The 25,846-nt window shown below is 42.8% G+C and overlaps 1 protein-coding gene across 2 annotated transcripts in view; it reads right to left on the bottom strand.

Annotated features, from left to right (window-relative positions):
* Positions 1-25,846, bottom strand: part of GPLD1 (glycosylphosphatidylinositol specific phospholipase D1) — an 833,365-nt gene that overhangs the window by 170,012 nt on the left and 637,507 nt on the right. For both annotated transcript variants that reach the window (XM_069218887.1, XM_069218885.1), the window contains exons 13-14: positions 11,771-11,913; positions 8,178-8,364 (exon numbers count right to left, since the gene is read on the bottom strand). In XM_069218887.1, the coding sequence (XP_069074988.1) occupies positions 8,178-8,364; positions 11,771-11,913 (330 nt within the window). The remainder of the gene's footprint in view (positions 1-8,177; positions 8,365-11,770; positions 11,914-25,846) is intronic.

The raw sequence follows: 25,846 nt of genomic DNA, 5'->3' as shown, positions 1-25,846 counted from the left end.
ATTTGGCACCTACATTTTAGTCCAACTGCGACTCAGGGTGGCTGTTAGGAAACATCTCGCCCATCTTTTAATTTCGATATGGAAATTTAGATGGTAAGCATGGTCATCTCCACAATCCATTTGACATGAATATACATCACAGTTAACCCACATTTTCTCCTTCTTGGCAGAGAGACCAATAATTTAAGAAGGTAAAGCTAGACCTTCTTGTATAACTTTAGTAGTTTATGTATTGTGGAGTATAGGGTAGATTTCCCTTTCAGTCGTTTAACAAAAAATGGTGATGGATCTCCTTGCAAAATGTGGCAGTTGCCCAGAGTAATTCCAGCCTTGCTATTAACTGGCCAACAACTATCAATGGTGCATTGAGCTAGGGCCACCTCAAAGTTTAAACAAGTCCTTGGGCCAAACTCAGTTCCCCCGTGAGTGATAAGACTAAACTGTAAATAGCTGTATTACATCTTGATTATGCGTTTTTTTGTTTTTTGTTGCTGAATTATAGCTGAATTATAGCTGGTGGTATTTACTGCAACCAACCTATGATGGCTAACTGTAATTACTCCGCCAAAAATCTAGGGGCTACTACGCTTGATAACTACCTGGTTAAGGTGGTTAAAAAGATTAATAGCGATCGCAGAGTCTCCTTAGGGAAAGGAGGTTCCCCAGTTCAGACACTCCCTAGTTCCTCCACACATATAGTGTCTACTTTTGAGGATCTGGGCGCCAACACTGATAAGGATATGATACTAACTGAGGCACAGATACACTCTAATCCCTTAGACTCAACGGGTATAATTGGCGTGAGCCCATTCAGCCCCGTGGTTATGGCAGAGACTCCCCCCCAACCAGTAAGAGCAGTTAGGGCTTGTAGAAAGTCGTTGGGCAAAAGAGGAGTGGGGAAGGTCAGCAATTCTCGAAAGCCCCTCGAAGCAAAAGCCCATACTACTAAAACGAAAGGTTTAGACGGGGGATCTGATAAGCCAGTGGGTTGCTGTCATAACAGGCAGTATATAGAAAATATACTGGCAACAGTAGAGGATAAGTTAGCGACAAAAATGGCTGAAATTTTTAGCACATTTTTGTTGAAAATTGAAGTACTTACCCAAGAGGTTCATAGTCTGAGGGTACAAGCAACTTCGACACCAGCAGATGTACTAACGGTACCTCTAGATTCACCATCTGGAAATTGTGTTGAGCAGGCAATACCCGCGGGCAGCAGTGTAAGACATAAAGCCCCATGTAACGAAACAAGTTTGGAGGCGGAGCCCACTATACCTAGGGTACCCGCAGTGATTCGAGGGTCCCTAGAGGGTAGGCCACAACCAACTCGAGTCCATCAGGAAGCAAGAGAGTACAACAATGATTATAATGTTAGGATTGATCTCCCACCGGAGGCCGCTCCATTCGTATGTATATTGTCAGGAGTCCCAGAACTTAGTTCAGGCAAAAAAGAAGGTTACAATGATTTAAAAAACAAAGTAGCCTTCTGGCTTACTAGGAATAGACCCCTCCCCCCTACCATTGATGGTAAAATCCTAAATGTTAGAAGGGTGGGTTGGCTAGGCCACATGACTAAAGATATCCCAGGTGATCTGGTAATTGTTAATTTTAGGAGTACTAATGTGGTTCCATTTTTGAGAGGCTGGTGCCCGCAACTTGCAGATGGACCAATAGTTACGTGGGAACTACCAGATTTTTATCCTACGGTGTATCCCGAGGTGAAGGTGCCTTCCCAGATTAACAAAAATGTCATTAACCCTCCAAGGGGTTGGTTCGCATCAGAAAGCATTGAACCCTTGATTACTGCCGGGAGATATGGGCCGTTATCCTGCCTAGATGAGAATGATTGACTCATCGGTAGAGAAGAAATAGTTAACTTAACTTTATTTAAATCCCCCCACATAGAAGATATAAGTTGGAAGGCTATTGTCACAGATCAAAGTAATAATCCTGACACTACCCCTGCTGGTACAGTGTCTGCATTACCCAATTTTAGTATGGACTCACCCTCTGCTCTAGCTGAGCCTGTTGATATGTTATCAAGGTATATATCCTGGAATATAGCCGGTCTGGAGTCCAGCCAGTGTATTCCTGATTGGAGGGACTTCATAGATCAGGGCGATATAATTGCATTCCAGGAAACATGGGCTATCACACCGATATTTCGGGTGGGGTATCTGAACTTTAGCAAGCCAGCAATTAGGGGCCAGAAAGGGCGTCCTGTTGGAGGTCTTACCATTTGGGTCCGCCAAAGTGCGGGTGTAAGAGTTGAAGAAGTGACAATTGATAGTCCAGACATAATTGCCTTAAAGATAAAGTCCAACCAAGGTACAAACATCCTGTTGGTTAATATTTATGTCAGGGGCCTCCAGGGAGGAAGGGTCTCTCCGACCCTCCTCCTGTTGGACGACACTCTATCAGGAACAACGACCGATGGCCACAAGATTGTGATGGGGGATTTTAATACTTGTTTTGAGCCTTTGGGTATTGAGGATGGCCCGCTCACCGAGGATGAGGATCTATCCTGGGGTATCCCCCAACTCGAGATACCTCCGATTGCTAAGAGGTCGAGCTCAGCCACCTATATCAAGGGGCTATGCCTGGATATGGGTCTAAGAGCTGTTAATGGTAGGGTCAAGTCAGATAGGAAGGGCAGGCATACGTTCAACAACGGCAGACACAGTAGTCGTATCGACTATATTTTGGTCGATGTGAGGCAGTGGTCTGCAGTTGTTGATATGTTAGTTACGGAACGCCCAGAGAGCGATCATGACCCGTTGGTTTTGACCTTAAGGGATTCCAGCTTTCAGAGGTCTGAGGGCAGTGGTCCTAATATAACAGAAAAAGAGGTCATTGTGAGCAATGATACGCGCAGGGTACGCTGGCCCAAAATAGCTGTGGACGCTGGGGCCCGCAGGGCGATAAGAACCTTAGTGTCTAGTTCTGTGGAGCTTTTAAACAATTGTGGCTCACAGGACGAGATTAACAGCGAACTTATACGTACCCATTCTGACTTGTTTCAGGAACTCAAAAAGTTGTTCATTAAATTTATCCCTAAACAACCTAGGACCAAGAAATACTCATCCACTACCTGGTTTGATAAAGAGTGTAGCAAGACAAAAAGAGTTCTCTTCGAGGCTATTAAAAACAAAAATTATAGCCAGATTAGATCTTGTAGAAAACTCTATAATGAGGCAAAACGCAAAGCAAAACAAAAGTGGGACGAGGAACGCTGGCTTATGTTGTCAGAAGCCTGTGGTAAACGCAATATGCAACAGTTTTGGTACCTCATAAAATGGGGTATCTCGCAGGATGCCCACTATAGCCCAGCATCTGTCTCTAATCATCAGTGGGTAAAAAATTTTGAGGATCAGTTTAAGTGTCATACAGTAGAAGTGACTATACCCTACTGTCTTGAGCCCGTCGAGCCGTTAATGTTCTCAGTTACTGAAGTTATCAATTGCCTGCAAAACCTTCCCAAAGGGAGGGCCCCTGGCCCTGATGGTATTCCAGCTGACATTTTTTTGGAAGACCAGGACCTGTGGGTACCTTATATATTCCACCTGGCAAATGCAGTTGCAGCTGGCGCTAAAATTCCTGACTCATGGTATGGGGCAGAAATACTTCCTATATACAAGAAAGGCGATCGCTCAGTACCCTCAAATTACCGGCCTATCAGCCTTATTGATGCGATCCAAAAAATCATAGCGCGCCTCATTTTAGGGAGGATACAGGAATGGCTAACAGACTCAGATATTTTGACTCCGTTGCAGGCGGGTTTTAGACCTCACGTAAGCACCCTTGATCAAGCCTTTCGCTTTGCCCTTTTATATTGGAAAACAGTTTTTTTGGGTAAGGGCAAGTTGTATGCAGCTTTTGTGGATCTAAGATCTGCATTCGACTTGGTCCCTAGGACTAAATTATGGGATTGCATACTGGAACAGGGAATGCCCAGGGCTCTAGTGCGACTCTTAATGAATCTTCATGCACACACTTATGCCCAAGTCCGCTGGGGTAAGCCTGGCGAGGTTACGGACAGGTTCCATGTTTTGAAAGGTGTTAGACAAGGATGTGTCCTGGCTCCCACTTTGTTTTCCCTGTTTATTAACGGGGTTACCAAATATTTTGCAACACATCCCACGGATGCTCCCCAGATAGCGGGAATGAAAGTACCATTGCTCATGTTCGCGGATGACACCTTGTTATTATCAAAGACTAGGCAAGGGCTCCAGCAGGCCCTACTCAGATTTGAGTTATTTTGTGTCGAGCATGAGCTAGAAGTAAATGTTTCTAAAACAAAATTCATGGTACTAAGAGGTCGAACAAAAACTGTGGCAAAGGTTAAAATGGGTGGTGCTATTCTTGAGCAAACTAATGAATTTACATATCTGGGTGTGCATTTTAGTGATAATTTTAGTTGGAAACCCCAGATTGATATCCAAGCACTTAAACATGTTCAATTAGGTGGTGCCCTTCTTAAGGAATATAAAAGATCATTTACCCGCCCGATGTCCCCACTTATGGAAATCTATGGGTCAAAAATTCTTCCCTCAGTCTTGTATGGGGCTGAGCTTTGGGGTTATAGTAATCTGGACCGACTGATGCTGGCCCAAAACAGATTTGTAAGAGGGGCGGTTGGTCTTCCGAGGTCATCTCCACGCATCCCGCTCCTTTATGACCTTGGGCTCCAACCGGTGGAAGATCAAGCCAGATTTCGGCCCTTGGCCTTCTGGCAGAGGTTGTGGTCTACCCCAGAGCTGTTATTATATGCGAAAGCATGCCTCGAGGTAAGGGACACCCTAGGATCTGATAAGATTGGTTGGTTTAAGGGTGTTAGAACCACCCTTTGTGCCATGGGTCTAGGTGCCCTTTGGCACAACCCAGACTCAGCTACTTTTCCTTCAAAAAAGGAGCTGAAACAACTATATTGGGAATGGGTGATAGGCATAAGACACTCATCCCTTATAGGTAGTTCCCTTACAACAACATTTGTACACGTGAAAGATGTCTCTGCAATTGAAAAGTACTGGGATGTTATTACAAAACCTATGGACCGCAAATTATATCACCAAGTTAGAGTGGGCTCAATACCATTAAGGTGTTTAACCTCAACCTGGGGCACGGGAGGCCCAGATAAATGCCCATTGTGTACTGAAATGCGGGAAAATGTGAGCCACTTGTTCTTTGTCTGTCCATTATATGCTGCCCCAAGGAAGAAGTGGTTGGTTCCCCTATGTAAAAGTCTGGGCACACATTCGGCCGAGACTGCTTGTAGGATCCTTACAACTGATCTTTCACCTACTATAGCAATAGGGGTGGCCAAATTCCTGGGGTGGGCATGGATAATTCGTTCTGAACTATTAAAACAGCTACATGTTTTAGATAAGTAAATTATCTTGAACCTTAGAACTGAGTTTTCAAAGTAATGTACTCTTTTTTCTTTTTAATATGTTAAAATATTTAACAAAAGAAGCATTAGTAGATTTAATACGTTCTTAGTAGCTTTTATGAAATATTGTATTTATTGTTTTTATCGTTAGCACTGATAATTTTATAAGTATTATGACGTGTAGCATGTCTTTTATGATGAAATATCGAATAAAGACTTCATTTACTTGACTTTATAAGACTAACCTGCATAGGATTACAACCTGTGATCCTTCGAAGATCATATCAGTTTTTAGTGCAGTGGTGCCAGAACAATTGTTTTTAGAGCCTTACATTAAATACGTGTTTTTTTAAATATAAAATCACATAAACACATAGGTGATATGTAGTTAATGGTGATCACTGACTCACCTTCCCATCAATATACGGACAGCCTAACCCCCTCTAAATCACATATTCATCCATTGTCCTGCATTAAGGACAGGCAGTCCTTAACTCATCAAACAACTGAAGATGAGCCAATTCAAACCAACTTGCTAACAATTTTCTCTAATCTGCTAACCGTATGCAGCATACCTGACCGTCTCCCTTGAAAGTCCACTCTGGTCAATGCATTGCAAAGGAGAGTAAAAACCTGACTATCTTCCTGACCTGAAATGTCATTCTTGGAAATATTATCAGTTTTATTATTTGTTTATTATTTGTAAAATCTTTAGTAATTATTTTTATTATATTTATATTGTTTTATATTGTTTAGCAGTATCATTACTATTATCAGTTTTTTTTATTATTAACATTATTATTACTATTGTTATTATTATTATTACTAGCAATAATCATAGTATTTCTCCTAATAATTTAAATCATTAAAACATTACAAAATGAAGATGATAAAACTGCATTGTTATTGGTAATGTTATTGGTGTAAATATCACAATTAATAAATTACCAATGACAATAACAGTGATAATAACAACAATAAAACTAGTATCGCTGACTTCAAGAATAATCATGTTTAACTGCAATATAAATAGTCAGTTACTGATAAACGTATGAGAGAGCGTACCTTAAATATTACATATATTAAATGTGAAATGCTTATATAAATGCCTAACAATGCTGCATATGAAAAACTACCATAAATAATAGTTGCTTAGTGTGTATTCTCAATATGATTATAAGTGTGAAGTTACTATTGTGCACATAAACTAATGTTGAATATAAGAAATAATTGCTTGCACCATGATTAATTGAATATATTAACGCTTACGAATATTGCATTTGTATTAAAACCCATAAGCCTTAAGTTAGCGTGAGTTGAAGATTTTTAGCTGTGTAGCTCTCCTATTAAAGCATATTTTCTGTTTTTCAGTGTGCTGACTCGTAAAGGGCCATGACCCAGCGTTTGTTCCTTTTCTTTGTTTTATGTTGCTAACTCATCCTGTTCCCATCTGCATGCTAGCTGCCTTAGTATAAGTTTTATACAGAATTTGAAACAAAAATATACCAAAGGAATGTGCAAGGCCATTTGACCATGGATAAAGAAGCTCATGACCCGAGAAACGTGCCAAGATGATGACACGACACCCGGATGTGCCACCTACGAAGACGTCAAATACGAAGACCAATCAAAGTGTTATAAATTATCGTGGGGTGACAATTTGGATTACCTAATGTATAATTTGAGAGGTTAAAGATAGTGGGGTATAGCGAATATCCAATAGAATTTTGGGGGAAGGTATTGCGAAAAAGGGATAAAAACTCATGACACGGAAGAGTCGAAGAAATAGGTAGGGAATGCTATCAATTTTATCCAGAAACTCTGTCACTCTGTTTGGTGACTTTGAGACTTAATAAACTATCCTCACCCATAGACTGTCTTTATGCTTCTCCTCCTTAAGAGGGAAGTGTCCCCTCTCCACTAGACTGAGTTAGATTGATGGCAATACGACTGATGCCCTGAAGACGAAGACTGATCCTGTGTGCTGACTAAATCCTTGGAGGGTAATTATGACAATGCTATTGTAATTTGTCTATTTGCTTTTCCTTTCTAGGTACCAACTGCTGTATTTTTGATTAGAGACCATAGTTTAGATGTTTTCCGAATTGGTGTTCTAAATTGTTTTGCATGAAGTCCAACATGCCAATGCTAATTAGAGGCTAGGTAAGGTAAATCACCCTGACTGACACAGACCGACATGACTAACATTATGCCATGCTGAACTAAGACTTACTTGATATTCTATGTGTTTTGATCTATGTTTACTTTATGTTATGCTCTCATATTTGTGATATTTGCATTATTGAAGTCCTATTGCAGTTACCATATTGTGACTATGCTTATATGCTTCTTGGTTTTGAGATTGACACTTTGCTAGTAGATTGTAATCAATAGGGAATAAAACTCATAAAATGCTATCACAAGGTGTGGTTATTCATGGCTGAAAGGTCATGGCTGCGTCGACAATTTGATTAATGTCTTTATCCAAAGTAAAGTGTATTGTGGTGATAAATATCAGCGACTTTATTGATATATTACTTGACATATTGATTAGTTATCTCGTTCTACAGTGTCTCACCACTGGGTCAAAAGATTCATTGGCCTAAAACGAGTCCTGATGTGTATAAAATTGACAAAGAGGGACGCGTTAACACGTATTTCTAGAGTATAGCAATGTTCAGTCTGCTCCTAGTTCAGAGTTCCATTGTATGGGAATATTAACGTTCCTTCAGCTATTTATTGCAAGTGGTACCACACTTTTTTTAACTTGGACAGAATTTTGCCTCACCTGAAATCCTTGTAATATACTGGTGGCTTCTTTATCAAGGTCCATGTTGCCTGAAGGCAATCCCGATTCGTTACTGTACACTATGTACACTCTCCCTATCTGAAAATGACCCAATGTACTGTACCCTGGTGCTCCAACCAGCAGATCCTCGTATCCGTCTTTGTTTAGGTCAGCAGACGCCATGGCCCTGTGGAACACAGAAATGAAAATACGTAATTATATATTTCACTCCAAACTAGAATTTAACTTGCTTCTTAGAGCTTCCAATACCGCGAGATAATGAAAATTAGAACATTGGAATGCTGGGAGATCCACTGGATGTGCCTAGGGGCTTATAATGGCTAATATAGACCTCTAATCAACATTCTAATGCTTGTCTTTTTGTTTCTCCCGTTTTATGTTACAGCATTCTTTCCTCAGTGGGTGGAATGCTCTAATGGCATTTTAGCCCTTCTGTCTCGGGCTGTACCAGATGTTAAAGGCTCTCTCCCTTGGTACACGACCTCATCTGCGGTCGAGGCCAAAAACCCGGGCACATAGCCATTTTACAACACTTATAGCCCTCAGCAGCGGGCTATAATGTTTAATGAAACACATGAGATAACAGGACATAACTCAGAAAAAGTAGTTTGACAGCGGTAGCTTGAGACACAGGCCATTAAGTGATTACTGGTCTGATTAGCTTCATGTAAAGATGGAGAGATAGTTCTATTTGTTAGCACTGAACTAATAGAGAGGGCTACTTTGAGATGGAAAGAAGCAGCTTTTATTGAAGTCTGTAAAACAGATACATATATAGTGATAACAGGATACTACTGCAACACAATACAACACATATTAATACAACACGTCCACATAACAAACTTCACAAAACATCAGAACACAACACAACTAAAAGACAGCAGAACATTACAAAAATAACCACAAAATAAGACAACAAATGGCAATAAACTATTACAACAACAAATAGTAATACACTACAAGAACAAAATAATACAAATGTACAACACAGTAACACAACACAAAATCATAATACAATTGTTTTGTACTGATGTTCTATTTTTAGGTGCATAGATGTTATTGTGTTATGTTTATTTATTTGCTTTAGATATGTAAACAAATGCTTCTATATTTCCAGCTAAAAGCAGCATGTCTTGAAAGTGTATGGGACAAGCAGCCATTTACTACTGTTTGAGGTAGTAACATTGCACTGCTCCAGGTCTTCAACTACCTAGGACACCAGTCAGCCCAAAACCATGGCTGACGCTGGTGCTCACTTTATGTGATACTGCCCCTGTACATTACTTTCTATGAAACATACACACAGGTGATCACCACAGTTTACCAGGATTTCCATTAGATGGGGAGTCAAATGAGCTCCCAAAAGAACCCACCTGCCTCAGGTAAGGACGCTGCCTCTGATAGGAATGAGCTCAGGCAATCACCCAATCAAAAGTTGGCATCTCTTTGAATGTTCAAATCCAAGCTAAAGGGCTAGCCACTAAACCTGACCTAATAATTCATTCACATTGGTACGGCTATAAACACACACTGGTGATGACATATATACCATCTATATACCTTTCCACTCTATCGCTGCTGACTAAAATCTATAAATATTTGTATTTGTGCTAGTACTGTACACAATATTCTCCTATGTATGACATCCTCCATAAATCATAAGGATATTGCAAGTCAGTAAGGAGTTCTATGACCATATAAATTAACTAAGCCAAATGCAGAGTTCCATTTCTAAGGCCATCAAACTCAGAGGTGGCTTGCAAAATCCTTTTAGTGTGTAGAAGATTGTATGTATTCCTTTATAATACCTGGTCACACCTCCATCCTTCCCACAAACTGCTTATATCATTGCCAAATTGCTATTTCATGCTCACTGAATATCAGAAGAACAAAAGCAGAATCTTTACTGCAAAGTGAAACCCACCAAAAAGCTGTTAGAATTTTTTGCAAAAAGATATCAGCATCATTTTAATGTGTTTCAGGTAAAAACTGCCATGGATCAGATTGTGTAGAAACATACAGAGACTCTACCTTCCTGGTAATGATATGAAAAATAAAACCATGTTGCATAGATGTATACTTTCTGCTATTAATGTTTTTATTTTTAGAAAAACACATCAGAAAAAGAAGAAATTCCAGTTCTCCTTGTTTAAACTGCAGCTGTACTTTTGCTTCATGACCTGCCTTCCACCTTGGTTGGAGGCTCTTGCATCAAGCATTGCGGTGTAAGAAGTCTTTTGTAGCTTATTACAGGTAAGCAGCTACATTTCTTTACTACAGGTGACTACAAATGTCACAACTCAACTGTAATTAGGACATTAGAAACAGGCTTTTAAACAGGGATTGTAGTCTCCCATGTATTATTTGCTAATTATATATCCATCTCCTGTTACCAAGTTCCTGCTGGCTACAAATATATGTTTATTTTACCTGCCTCAATGATGCACGCCTACTATCTACACATTAATGTAGCATCCACCAGACTTTCTATGTACTATATTATGCCAATGAATCCATTTAGATGTTGCAAAGATCTCACGTAATGACTCTTCTTGTAAATTCTCTTCTTTCATTTGGAGTTTAGTAGTGCTACTTCAAAAATGATTAACACAATATATGATGGTGGTCTGTATCTAGGCCTAACTATCTATTTGCATTACAAATCTAAAGAATGCATACTATTATTGCTCTTGTGTTGAGAGATGCCAAATGAGGACATTCATTGCCCCATCATGAAAAGCTTTCATTGGCTAACTGTGGTTTACAGGTTGAAATAGAAATGTATGTAAAGCTCAGCAAACATTTCACCATGTAGTTTCCCCCTTCCTTTCAAGTTCTGTAATACAGCTTGTACCCTCAGATCAGCCTCCCATAAGCTGTAAATTGTTCCACCTTTCAGGAGAGCCAGAGTTTCCTCTGTGAGGTGCCTTACAACGGAATCTCTTCTTCAATACACTAAGGAAAGAATTACCATCTCAAACTATAAAAACATCTTTGTTCCCCTGTTGATCTCTGGCATTCTCCCTTGATATCTTCTGCGTAATATAGTACACACAAGACATATTGTGAGAACGCTAATATAGTTTGGTGAGCCAAGGAACAACATAAAATAGATAAATCACAGAAAAAAGCAGATTTTTGTGTATTTATGAATGACTTGCAACTGTCCCCGGCCATTTTGTTCTTCACATTTTATGATCTCCTCAACTTGGTTTTCTGTATTATTTCTCAAGTATCGCTCCATATTCACCTTCACTAATGTCTATAAAACTCGATTTAGCACTTTAGTTTGTCCGCTCCCTGTACAAAACACAATCTGTTTTGCTTGAGTATTCATCCCATCCTCAGATGATTCCACTGGTATCTGCACACAACCTACAATGATGGTGACATACCTTAGAATAAAAACACAAGTTTTAGTAAAGTGCTTCCCATAAATGTGCATACTAGTCAGGTGGGGGCCCTGCATGGGACTGTCAAGCCAAAAAGCTAAAGATGATTTTAGGATTTGTGTCTATTTCCACTGCTCCTGCAACTATGCAATTAAGTACAAAGTTGGAAAATTCACAAACCATCCAAGTTTGGAATAGGGTGATGTCACATAGTAGGAAGCAGTAGGCTTGGTGACGTGAGTATGATGTTCGTCTATTGCACTTTCCGCAGTGTTTTTCATGCTCAGTGCGTTGGCTGCCTTAATTACAGAAGACACAGAGTCCTGCAAAGAAAGAAGCACAGAAGTAAATTAACTCACAGTACATGGTCGTAAGCTGATAAAAAAGATATAGGTTAGTAGCAACCAATGTGGGAACCAGATGTTGGACAGAATTAGAAAAATAAAAGCCTTACATTGCTGGCTAACAGGATGTAGCTGGTGAAGCCCACTTGAAATGGATCAACACTTTTAAGACCTGATGACAAGAGGCCCCTTGTGAAAACAGTGCATGCTATTCCCCAAAATGCCAGAATCATTATCACATCCTACAGGACCTCCTTATCATCAGGCCTCTCGCATTATGTGCCACAGTTATCCAGGTCAAGCTTTTTGGAAGCAATGCTTAAGTACTTTCTGGATTTGGTGCTATTCATCACATCATCCTCCATGCTCCAAGTCCAAAAACATTGGCTAAATCAATAAGCATCTCATTTGGAACCTTTTGGCTTTGCCAGTGGTTTTCGTGATATGTTACTCTAGATGCATTACATATTTTGTGTGAGTAACGACTTTCAATTTGTTAAAATGTGTTAACTCTTTCTTTGCTTTAGTTCAATTTTGTATTGCAAGTGCAACTTCTTTTACCTAGTACCGGCAAAACCAAGAGGTCTTGGCTCTAAAAAGCCGAATAATTTGGTTTTCAAATGTTTCTATGTTACATGTGAGCTGAGTCGCATTTAGATGTCTGGTTGAGTTCAGCTTATGAGAGGTTTTCTTAGTGGGGCATGTCAGAGAGCTCTGAAGTGGAGGCTGAAAAGAGTGTGAGTCAGGGGCTATAACAGTGTTTAGATTACATGCTCGTCCAATCTTTAGCTTCTCTCCAGTGCACACATAGTGATTGTAACATTTGTACCATTTGTAATTACCAATTCTATTTATCTACAAAAGAATCATTGTAGTTACCCATTTACTTCAAACTGCTAACAAAGCACTCACAAAGCCAAGAGTGTGGCTTACACGTGTAACCTACATTTCTGTGATTTACATAGTTTTTCACCCGACTGATATTTAACTTAACAGATATACAACATACTGACATACACATAATGCCAGCCAAGACTATTGGCTTTGTCAGTTGTTGTTATCTGTTGAAGATAAATGAGTAACAAAAATAATTTTGCTGTAAATAATTAATATTCAAAATGTTTTCATTCAGAAAATATGAGACTGTGAATTAAACCTTTCAGAGTGCTGTGGAAGAGGTAGTAGTCTTCAGAGTGTCTCAATCACTCATGTAATGTTCACTCCATGTTAGACGTCTATGCCCTTTTCTCTCCACATCTTCAGCTGCATATCTTACACCTCATCTCTCTCCTCTTCAGCACTCTCTTCTGAATGCACTTCACCTACCCCAAACCACGCAACACACCAACTCATCTTGTAAGCACTGCATTTTCTTTGACTTTCACCTTGTTAATATTTTGTGTCCCCCCTGCATATACATTTGCCTAGAATAACAATTGCAACTGGAATAAGAGTACATTTCTCTATGCGCTTAGTGCAAATCCAAGGCTTGAAAGACCATGCATTGTGAAAAACTTTCTGGTCACTGAGAGTCACTATGAGACACTGCCTTCAACCTCAACTCCAGAGCTCCGAATTGTGGTTATAATTACCTGTAGGGTAATCAGTGCAAAATATGCCCTATGCAATAGTAATGTGCTACATGAAAAAAATACAGAAACACAACAGCTTAGAGATAGCAAACACTCTAAAGGATTGCAATATTTAGTAAAACATGAAATATAAACAGGAGCTAAATTGCTGACATGGATTCCCTCAATGTTTTTTATGTTAATTGCTCAGAACGCATCAATGTTTTTCCCTCTTAATTTGAGGACATGAATATGGGGCCTGTTAGAGACCTGTTTCAGTGTCTGTTTATAATTACTACAGGGTCTGAATCCCAGCGGGAGTGGGCCCACTTAAAGTCCTGACTGTGGTCGACGATAGCCGTTTGTCTACAGACAGGAAAAAGTTGTCTCATATCTGAGATTTCAAAATTGTTAGGTTGTAAAATCGTGCAGTCCACGAAGTCATACCTAAAACTTACTGAGCAGAAAGAAGGGGCGAGAGACTCGCTCATTTGTGACACTCACTCTACATCATCTCTAGGAGGCAGGAGCACAGCTGGTATTACGTGTCAGAGAGGGGAGGCATGCACTTCAGTAAAAGAAAGACGAGGGCCTAACCTCCTCCTCTGTTGTACCTGAGGCTGTGATTGTAGGTCTTCGGGCTCTTGAAGCCACTGCACCCCTATATAAGTGGAACTGCAGTACTTGTTACCTGGTGAAGTTGCTTCAAAAGTCACGCAGGTAATTTAATCCCTGACGAAGCAGATCCAAATATCCTCAGTTTCTCTGAGTGTCAACCACAAAGGGAAAAACACAGGCAAGAAACAACAATGTGGAATGTGGGGGCGGAAGCAATACAGAATGCCGTGGAGGTGGAATCATAGACAACCGCAGAGGGGGAAAGCAACAGGAGGGTGGGGGGAAACAGCACAGTATCATGGGGTAAGTAAGCTAATGGGGCATGAGAGCAATGCAGTATGTGGTGGGAGTATAATTATGTAGGCGAGAGAGCAACAGGAGAGGGAAAGGCAGAAGCACATGGGAAAGAGAGAGAGTGCAAGACATAGGGGGTGATTCTGAGACTGGCGGGCGGCGGAGGCCGCCCGCCAGGCTTCCCCCGACAAAATACCGCTCCGCGGTCGCAAGACCGCTGAGGGTATTTTGAGATTTGCCTTGGGCTGGCGGGCGGCCACCAAAAGGCCGCCCGCCAGCCCAGGGCAAATCTACCTTCCCACGAGGACGCCGGCTCAGAATTGAGCCGGCGTAGTGGGAAGGTGCGACGGGTGCTGTTGCACCCGTCGCGTATTTCAGTGTCTGCTTTGCAGACACTGAAATACTACGTGGGGCCCTCTTACGGGGGCCCCTGCAGTGCCTATGCCATTGACATGGGCACTGCAGGGGCCCCCAGGGGCCCCGCGGCACCCCCTACCGCCATCCTGTTCCTTGCGGGAGACCCGCCAGGAACAGGATGGCGGTAGGGGGTGTCAGAATCCCCATGGCGGCGGAGCGCGCTCCGCCGCCATGGAGGATTCTCCCGAGCAGCGGAAAGTCGGCGGGAGACCGACGACTTTCCGTTTCTGACCGCGACTGAACCGCCGCGGTCAGAATGCTCGAGGGAGCACCGCCAGCCTTTTGGCGGTGCTCCCGTGGTCGGTGACCCTGGCGGTCACCGACCGCCAGGGTCAGAATGACCCTCATAGAGTGGAAAAGGGAAAAGAAACACAATTGACAGCTTGAAAACTCATGCACTCTCGTGGGGTTCTCAAACAAAAAAAGAGCCTAAAAAATGAGCAGTGGAAGGACACAAGGAATGCATCTATGCTCCAGGGGCGGGACAAACACAAGAAGAGGAAGGAAAACCCACTCAGCTAAAAATTAAGAAGCATGTGTGAATGACATTAAAGCCAATGAATGGTAAGTAAGGGGCTCATTCTAAACCCACCGTTTGTTGACAATATGTCTCGCAACAGACAGCCCATACAATGTCCTGTAAGCGAGACCTAAAAATATACATTATTAAAAAATAACTGTTAATAGTTATAATGAATGGCTAAATGCATGATATCACAAGTACATTTTTCTAAATCTGTGGATTGCAGACCCCAAAAATCAAGGCGCATATTTATACTTTTTGACGCAAAACTGCGCCGGCAGAGTTTTGTGTAAAAAAAATTACCGCCGGCTAACACCATTTTGGTGCGCCGTACGGGCTTCATATTTATACTTTGACACACGGCGGCGCAAACAACAGGTGGGAGTCATTGTTTTTGACGCACACCGCGGCGTCAAGTCGTAAAGGAAAACGACGTTAACGCGGCGGAAATGACTGTGGGTCGATTTACGACACCGCAAACCGGATATGCGCCGTTTTTTGACGCAATGTTTCGCAGCAGCTGCTGAATGGCCTGCCAGTTCAACCGGTACCTCTGTATGATGTCGTGTTCCCTGAGGCCCTGAAGGGTTGTTCTTGGGTGGAATATCCTCTCCTGCCTTCTGCGCTGCCTTTGGGGTCCCTGCTGGTGTTGTTGTAGCTGCTGTTGTTGTTGCTGGGCTCTGCATCTGCATGCATGCTGGATTAGAACGACCTCCATGGCTCCCTGTTGCTGCTCTGCTGTTTGTTCTGGGTGTTCTGATTAAATACAGGTGTGTTTGCCCCATTTTAACACCTGCCCTGACCCAGGTGTTAATTTTTGACGCAAATCGGACTGTGTGTCATTTTCTGGCTCCGCCTCCCGGCCGTGCATCATTTTTGCCCGAAAGCATAAATACTACGCACGGCCCTTTAAGCCATTTTTTGGACGGGAACGCCTACCTTGCATATAATTAACACAAGGCGGGTTGCCGCATCCAAAAAATGACGCACACGGCGGAAATTTGTCGTCCGCGGGCGTCAAAGTTTAAATACGGGGCAACGTTTGCGCTGATTGTGCGTCAAAAAGTTTGACCCACAATCGGCGCAGACGGAGTATAAATATGCCCCCAAATGTTTTGGATCAAACAGTAGAGTAGAGCTCTTTGACTAATGATATCACTGGACCTCAAAATTGAAAAGACAAATGCATCTAAATGGTTTTAAGGTGAGATGCCTGTGGTGATCGAAAATACATGCCTTATTCTTGCAAATGTCCATTTACTCTGTGTCTGCTGTTTTTATATTGTGTGAACTTGGCTCAAAGTATTTAGGCCCATATTTATACTTTTTGACGCAAAACTGCGCCAGCGCAGTTTTGCGTAAAAAATATTACCGCCGGCTAACGCCATTTTGGTGCGCCGTGGGGGCATCATATTTATACTTTGACGCGCGGCGGCGCAAACAACAGGTGGGAGTCATTATTTTTGACGCACCCCGCGGCATCAAGTCGTAAAGGAAAACGACGTTAACGCGGCAGAAATGCCTGTGGGTCGATTTACGACACCGCAAACCGGATTTGCGCTGTTTTTTGACGCAATAGCGTAAAAAAAAAACGCAAACACTGCCAGTTCACCAGAGGAGAGCCAAAATGGATCCCAGATGCCACTACAGACCCCAGGAAGATGACAGCAGACCAGGAACCAGCCAGGAGGATCCACACAAGAACCAGGACACTTTTAAGAAGAAAAGAAAGTGTCGCTTCAGTGCAGAGGAGCAGGAAATCCTGGTTAAAGAGGTGACGGAACACCAGCACCAACTGTTTGTCACCTCAAAGTTGCCAATCAGTAGGAGAGAGGCTATATGGCATCAAATTGTTGACAAGATTAACAGTGTGGCAGAAGTACGCAGAACAGTCATCGAGTGCAAGAAACGCTGGCATGACTGCAAAAGCAGGACCAAGGAAAAGATGGCCAGGAACAGGAAGGCAGCACTGCAGACTGGAGGAGGGAGTCCAGCACACCAGGAGGCCCTGGACCACATGGAGGAGATGGTCGCAGCCGTCATCCCTGAAGAGATCGTCACAGGGATTCAAGGACAGGACAGCGCAGACTACCAGGAGACAACGCACAAGCAGGGTAAGTCGCATGGGGAATTATAATGCAATAATGTCAACTGCAACCGGGAGGGGGGGAATACCTACTACACATTGCATGTAAATCATCATATACATGGAGTGGCATGGGTAAAGAGGCACGGCAGGGGGGCATGGCCTGCACAAACATAAGCTGGGGCACACCATTACACTACACCAACAACAGTCCCATGGTGGCATGCTGTCATGCCAACGATGGAGCAAAGGGAAATCCACGACAGGAGGGAAGGCCACTACGTCAAACTGACATCCTGGCACTCATCAGCCAACATACCTCCTACATTAACTAGGGCCCTATTAGCAATCCTCTAGCCAAACTGACAACTGCAATGTAACTGTGACAACAGTTGCCACTACCACCTCTGATCTGTGTGCAGCTCAAGTAGCCAATGGCAGTAACCTCCCCATGGAACATACATACCTAAATTAGGGGGTGAGGATGACAACTTCAACAATCTCCAGAAACAAGACAAAGGCCCCAGTACACTCAAATTTCAATGCCCATAGTTGACGTAAACATCAGCCAATGTAAACAACAATAGGAGCGACACAGCACTAAGGACACACCCATGCTGCATATATCAGGGTCCATCCTGTGCATGGGTAACAAGGCAACATCACAAATGGCATTCTGCTCAGACAACAGCATTGAGGAGGGGACACATGTAACTGGTCACTGAAATACACCTGCACAGTCAGAGGACGAAATAGGACACTGATACGACTATCAGGGCAATCCAATGTAACACACATTACCCAACATCAGCAGGACACATGAACAATGTCAACATCCATATCGGATCATAACATTGCCATGCATAGGATATGCCACATGTCAATTACATTTAAGTGGATGTGAAAGATCAGGGATTGGGGCAGGTCCTGATAGTTAAGTGTGCTGCCAGGGCCATCAGAACACCCACAGCCAGTGAAAGGTCTCACCATGAGAATGGATATACACGGAGGGTCGAGTAGGACAAAAAGGTGGCAATTCTCTATTTGGCATAAAGCAACACCTAGAGGCAATGAGGCTGACAAGTCTGATAACTCAATAACATACATGTAACACACAGGTGGGCCATAGGCCTGAAACAATGCCCATCTGAAGGACTGCAGATATTAATACAAAACAAGATCACAAAGTGAATTCATCAAAAGGCAGGCACGTCACGTCAAAATTGTCACAACACAGACACACTAATTATACCCTGTTTCATTGAAGAGGAAGATGGATCTCCTGCCGATATGCCTGTCCCAGATTTCCCTGATGACATGGATGACGAGCCGATAAACATTCCCCAGGAGACCATCCAAAAGGTCCTTGAAACCCTCCAGACCCCACCTTCAGTCACAAGGAGGAGCACAGAACAAGCAGCCATCGCAGAGGATCCACCCACCACCCCAATTGTAAGACCTGCCAGCTCCAATACAGCTGAGGACTCAGACGACACTGGCACCAGCTTTGAGAGAACTGTAGTTGGAGTACAGCGGGAGCTGGCCACGGAGGTGCGGGTGGGGATGCAAAATATGGCAGCCAGCCTTGAGGGGGTGCGTTTGTGCATGATGTCATCTGCAGATCAGGCAGCAGCTATGCAAGCCCTAAAATCCATACTGCAAGGACTACAAGAAACTGTCAAGGAATTCAACACTGCAGTAAGGGAGTTGCCACAACACCTCGCACCCCAAACCTTCCACTTCATGCACAAATGCAATCATGAGTTCCTCAGGGCCGACCTGGCTGCCTACCATCGTGATGTGGCTGCTATTCTCAAGAACCAGCAGATCCTCCTTGCTGCAGTACTGCCCTTAAGACCTTCACAGGGATCAGCGACCGGGATGTCTGACTCCACGTCTTCTAACACTGAGGTGTGTGTTGCCCCTTCACAACCAACAACAACAAGGACAGAGGAGGCAACACACACATCAGAAGAAGACATGGAACAGATCACATTCACTTGGAAGAGTACCCGGAAGCACTAGTTCCTGCACCATGGCCAACTTTTACCAAGGTCATACGTTTTGTCAAATGCCAGTCTTACAACAACTCTACTCAATGACTGTTCTGCTAACCACTGTATATCTTGTCAGCATGCCCAGTGCATGTCTCTCTCCTACTAATCGGCAAATCCTGTCCCTCTGCACTGTCTGTAACATCACCCCAGCATGTCAGTAGCATAACCTACACCCCTTCTGTAGGATCACAATGTAAGATTTCACTAGAACGGACTCATCAAACATGGACAATGTACATATTGCACTACAGCACTTTTCAATAAATAGCACTTGCACAACAAATATGTCTCTGTGTAATGTGACACATCAACTGTGCCGTAGATAACACAAATGTGCCTGTGTTCAAATCATGTAGCTTGTCAATACAACTGTCCTGACATCATGTAGTCAGATACATCTGCACAGTGGGCAGGATTGCATTATAGCCTGCCCATCTTGAGGAGAATAACTGATGAAGTGAGAACCCACACACCATCATGCTATGTTGGACAGAATAATGCTTCCTCAAGGGATTTCAAAGTCAACTAATAGTGGCTGATAAATGTTGTTACCATGCAATACTAACACATATAACTGTGCAGTCTAATCTAAGCAAACACTACAAAACACTGCATGAATTAAGCTTTCTGAGTTAACATCCAAATAGGTAATCATGCTGAATAGTGACACAAATGATCTATGTGAGTCATGAAGACAAGAAGACAAGAGTGTTTACAAGAACTCATCTTAGAAGGGGTCCCTGAACATCACACTGCAGTCAGACCTAAAACTGTCCCCCCAATACCAAGTCTGGAAGCACACTTTGTGACGTAGAAAACATACTCATCAACAAAAATACTTTGTGATCCATGTCAACTGTGATTGGTGGTTCAAACAAATGGTGGATTCTTACCAAGGTAGCTCTGGGGTAGCTGCCATTTTACACCTCAGTTTGTACTTGTTTGTAGCATAGGACACAAATGTCATAGAACAACAATCATCTACACTGATGCCAAGGCCATGATCAAGTAGCAGTTAACACATAATGTAAAGGGTTATCTATATATTTATTAAAAACTAATCACACAAGAGGAAACTAAGGGAAAAGTCATACCTACCCTAATCTAACCTGACTACTCATTACCCACAACTGTCCCTAACTAACCTAAGCTAAACTTACTCATCACATGTAACGAAACGTTCTAAACATCAACCCCACACCCACCATTATGAGACAGGACACATGGAGGACAACACATACTATACTATCCTAAACAATCATATATATATGGTTTTTTAATGAAACACACAGGAACCCCAACATTGCCTAACACACACTTAATAAGTAAAAGTAGAAAGAATCAGAACCCCCCACCCCCCTCCCTAACACTAACCAAACTAACATCCTATACTAACCTAACACTAATCCCCCAAGCCCACTAATCATGAGAACAAGGAAAGAGGAGGGAGGGGAGGAAATCATGTCCATTGCAAGAAAGATATTTCTAGAGGTTGGCCCTCCGGAGGGTCCGCCTGATCGATTTGACCCACCTCTTTATGTAGCTGACATCCTGGGTAAGATTGTTCACCCTCCTCAAAACTCGGTCCATCTTATGTTCCAAAGCCTGGAATGCCGCTGGGTCTACTGTTGGTGCTGGTGCCGTTTGTGTCCCGGCCGAGGTGCTCTGTGGCCGTGTGGAGCCTAGCCCACTGGACTGTCCTGCAGCTGTCACACTGCTGGGGCCTGGGTGTGCTGCAGATGTAGGGACAACTGTCCCCACTGTGGGTGGGGCCACCTGGGAGAACCGGTGGTTGTGGTGGTAGTGGCTGTGGTGGGCAACGTTGGGCCACCCTGTGGTGAAGCCCACCATGCTCTGGAGGCCCGATCTGACTGGTATGTACGGGCCATCCTTCGGAATCCCGACTGCACCTGCAGGATGTGTCTGTACCTCATGGCCCGCCTCTCAAATTCATGCTTCTGGGCGGGTGTCATGTTTGCAGCTGTGAAGACAAAGGGCAACTATTTGCCATAGGAACTGCATTGTGTGAAATAGCACAAGTGGTCAATCTGACAATACATCTACTGTACTTGTATCAGCTCATATCACCATACAGATCATTGAAAGTCTCAGAGGAAGTACATGGCAAGCCTGCCTACAAAGGTCATCTCACACATAGCACATCCAAAACCTACATGATGGGTAACAACTGGCAATAACTTGCCATCAGAGTACTGACAGTTGTCAGCTAACAATCATGCTGCACATCCTCCGCCTATTGCCTGGACTACATATGTCAGTGTATGTGATCATAAACACAAACCACAAGGTCTGCTATTTGTAATAGGGTTTGCTAGTACAGTACTCATGTGCCATACCTGAGTGTGTACACTAGGTTCAAAACAAACTTTCAAATAGTCACAAGTATGTGTCACATACTGGCAGCTTCAGTCCTAGGTACCCTATTCACAAACCCATGTCTGTGTTTGAGAGGGGGGGAGAACAACAAACAATTCCAAACTACATGCACACCCAGGAGTGTATGGAAAGCTCAACATGTGTTTGGCTCTACACACACACCACCGGTAAGGGCTATCAACAAATCAGAGTCAGCTAAACCTTGACCTATCCAAGGCCCGCACATGTCAGAATATACTGACCTAGGTCAACATCACATACTTCCAGTGAGGCATTATTTTCAACAGACACAGAGTAGCAAGAACACCCATGATCATGATTAGCATGCACACCTAGGCCTTTGCACTCTAGTTCCACACACTTGTAGTACAACATGTGGAAGTACATGCTCCCAGAAGGTTCAACCTACAGTGTACTCAGTACATCGGTGAATAGGGAAGCAGCAGTCTTCAGAAAAGCAATTTGCAGAAGCTATCTGGGAGAATGTGAGTCTGACATGCAGACTCAGTCTGAGACGAGTCCCAGTGCAACTCTTATTGTTAATAGTGTATTCCACATGACTCACCCCAGTTCTCATAGCGGGGCCTACAGGAATGGTCTACAAACCCTAGATCAGACAATTGGATAAGCATTGGTCAACTCAAAATTTTATAAGAACTGAAATCCCACTAATGGAACAAGACTAATGATTGGGCAGCGCATCACACCTTGCAATGTGTTCTACACACAGGAGTCCATCACACATCACCAGCAAACACAAAACATAACACACATGTCAACACTCACTGTAGGTGTCGGGGTCCTCAAAACGAGCCACCTCTCCCACTGTGTACGGTGCCGGTCCACCTGTAAAGCATGGAAGGAAGAATGTGCTCAGAATCAGTACACTGACAAACAATTTCAATAACAAAAACAATGTGTAAGCTGACGTAAGTAATGAAACCCTTTCAGGCATGCTCATACTGCATGGAATATTTCACGGCCAACATTTACATAGGATGGGTCTCCTGCTACAGTTACACACACTTCTACACACATGCAGTCTCCCTGACTGTCAGGTGGTGGCTAACATGCACCTCCATTAGCGAGCAGCAACAATATTGGTGTGTATTCATCTCATCATGTGCATCCAAGAGAGACATCCAAAGGCTGGTTACTTGAGGACTGCATGACCTGTCAAACAGCCTATGTGGTCATGACACATTTGTGACAGATAGGTACATTGTACAGAGGGGCAGGGACTTTGGCAATACCTCATGTTGTTACAGTTTCATAAATTGATGTGTCCCAACAATGGTGATTGGCAACAATCATAGATATTTGTACCCTAGTCCATACCTTTGGACTGCCATCCCTAAACGGATTTTGGCACAACAAACACCAAATACCTGTCTAAGATGTTAGCTGAGGGCATCTGACTCCTTTCCAAAAATGGTTCATGTCCAGATCTGGCATGTATCAATAAAATATGAAGGAGCACATTAATCCCTAACAGGCATAGCACTTCCGTGAACACTTTCCTTACACACTCACTAGACACACATGAGACATATGTCTGGGCCACATTGCTATCATCAATTGACGTGAAGGCAGCACTCATTTTCAGCATCATGTAGGGTTTCCAAGGTCAGTCTAGCTATAGCGTCAACATATGTAGGTATGATGTTAGTACATCCATACTTCACTGGCAATTGTGACCTGTAGAGTCATGATTGCCTCATTAATGTTTATCTTGTCTGACACAAAGGCGGCACTAAATTACAAAAAGCAACAAGCATCCTGTAAGTTTGCAGAGCATGAGCTGCCTGACTGCTAGCATTTGTCATCCTTCACATAGTGCATCAATTACCCTTTATGTTTCCGCAGCATTACACACAGTCAGCAACTTATCTGGCAGATTGAGTACCAATCATCTCATGTCACTACCCAGCTTTTAATTGTGCACATATACATGATCTGTACTCACCAACAGGGCCACCAATCATGATTCCCAGGTGGTCCAGCAGATCTTGCTCCCTGGAGATCAGGTCAGCCCAGCGGTGCTTCAGCTGGTGGTCATTGCGTTGGCTCCCATACACACGCACCAAGTGATGCCGCACCTTCCCCCACCGGACTTTTCGGGCCTCAGTGTGATACCCCTGTATCACCCTACCCCCAGCCTCGAGCATCAGTGGGAGGAAATGGCACACCAGCCATATGAACCCCCCCAATTCCTCCTCACCCATCCTGCCAAGACATGGCCTACCCGACATCTCAGCACAGAAAAGGGGAAAATGTAGGGGAAAAAAAGAAGAAAGGCGAAAATGGGGAAAGTAGGATTAAGGAAATACAAAGTAAACTTAACAATTAGAAGAGCCCAACTATCCCCTATATAACAGTACCCACAACAGACTCCCACAGACAATAAATACACCACTGGACTGGACAAATGTAAACAACACACACTCAGACAGTATTATACAACAATATTTAAATGACAAAACAACAAGAAAGATAGCACTCAGGACACAAAAGCACAAAATCACTGGACAACACTCTGCACACAGCCACACAGTCTAGAAGAATCACAGACTGCAAAGTGAAAGTGAAAGTACACCCACTGTACAGATTCTGTAAACAGGATATCCTATTACATCACATCCAGCATAACATGGCTGCCATTTTTCCCCATTATGCGTCATATTTTCACGCATACAGCTTGTGCGTCATATTTTTTGACGCACAGGAGTGAAAATAATGCTGCCTCCAAATATTATTAATAGACGGTAAATATAATTTGGATGCGGCATAATTTTCACTTCCAGAGGTGAAAAATACGCCGCATCCAAATATTATTTACCAATTATTAATAATATTTGGATGCAGCATTATTTTCACTCCTGTGCGGCAAAAAATATGACGCACAAGCTGTATGCGTGTAAATATGACGCATAATCGAAATTATGTATTTTTTATGTCCTGATGATTCATGCAAATTTGCTTTACCTAACGGTGCTAAATGCAAAATACTGGGCTTAGCGAAAGCAAATGTGCCTTTCAGGATGTATGGAAGGCATTCACAGTGCAATAGTAAGGATTGGCCAAAATGGAGATTACTTATAATTGCGCACACATTTAGATAATTGCAAATTGCGACTCTCCAAATGAAAGAGCTAATAGGGTGTCCTTATTAGCTAATTTGTGATTATATGTATTAAGCTTTTCCTAATTGAAAAATGGCCATTCAGGTAATGCAATTGACGCCTAAACAATTTTTGGTGGTAACCATGTGCTAATTACCAGATAATTTTGAAGAAAAATGTTTTACTATTGACATGTAGCGCACCCATGCCCCTTAAGCATGTGTGTCCTTCACGTGTCCGTAAAAAGTTTTTAATTGGGCTGCAGCAGAGGGGGACTTAGGCCCCCAGCACCCTGGGATTTGCTGTTCCTGACTTGCTAATTCATCAATGGTTTTCCCAATTTATGTACTACTAAACCATTGGCAGCAGGCCCATAGATGCAAATTGAGTATGATTCTCTATTTGCAAATCAGTAATAGCATTTGCCCATTTGAAGTTTTCCATATTACTACTTTTGAAAAATCAGACATACCATTTAGCATTGATTTACTTGCAAATTCTTAAAGTTCCATATGTTATAATAGCAAATAGGTTTTTGATGCATGTGGCCCTTAATGCATTACCTGGTTTAGTGGCATGTTTCAATCTTCATGCTAGGTTACAATTGGGACACTACTGTGATAGGCTGCTTGCAACCATTTTGGTGATTGGTGGTGTATGTTCATATGTGAGACATCATACTGCAGCTGACAATGCACCACTACTTCCTTAGCTGGAGTTTGACGGTTGGCTGATGCACTAGTTGACCAAATGTGTGGGCTACATATATGTCTTGCAGAATTTGGCCATGTTTGCCATCAGGAGAAGATAGCAGTGTGACGTACATG

Source organism: Pleurodeles waltl, chromosome 2_2 (genome assembly GCF_031143425.1).
Source record: "Pleurodeles waltl isolate 20211129_DDA chromosome 2_2, aPleWal1.hap1.20221129, whole genome shotgun sequence".
NCBI classification, from domain to species: Eukaryota; Metazoa; Chordata; class Amphibia; order Caudata; family Salamandridae; genus Pleurodeles; species Pleurodeles waltl.
The sequence above is the reverse complement of the archived record's forward strand: the minus strand, read 5'-3'. Positions and strand labels throughout refer to the sequence as shown.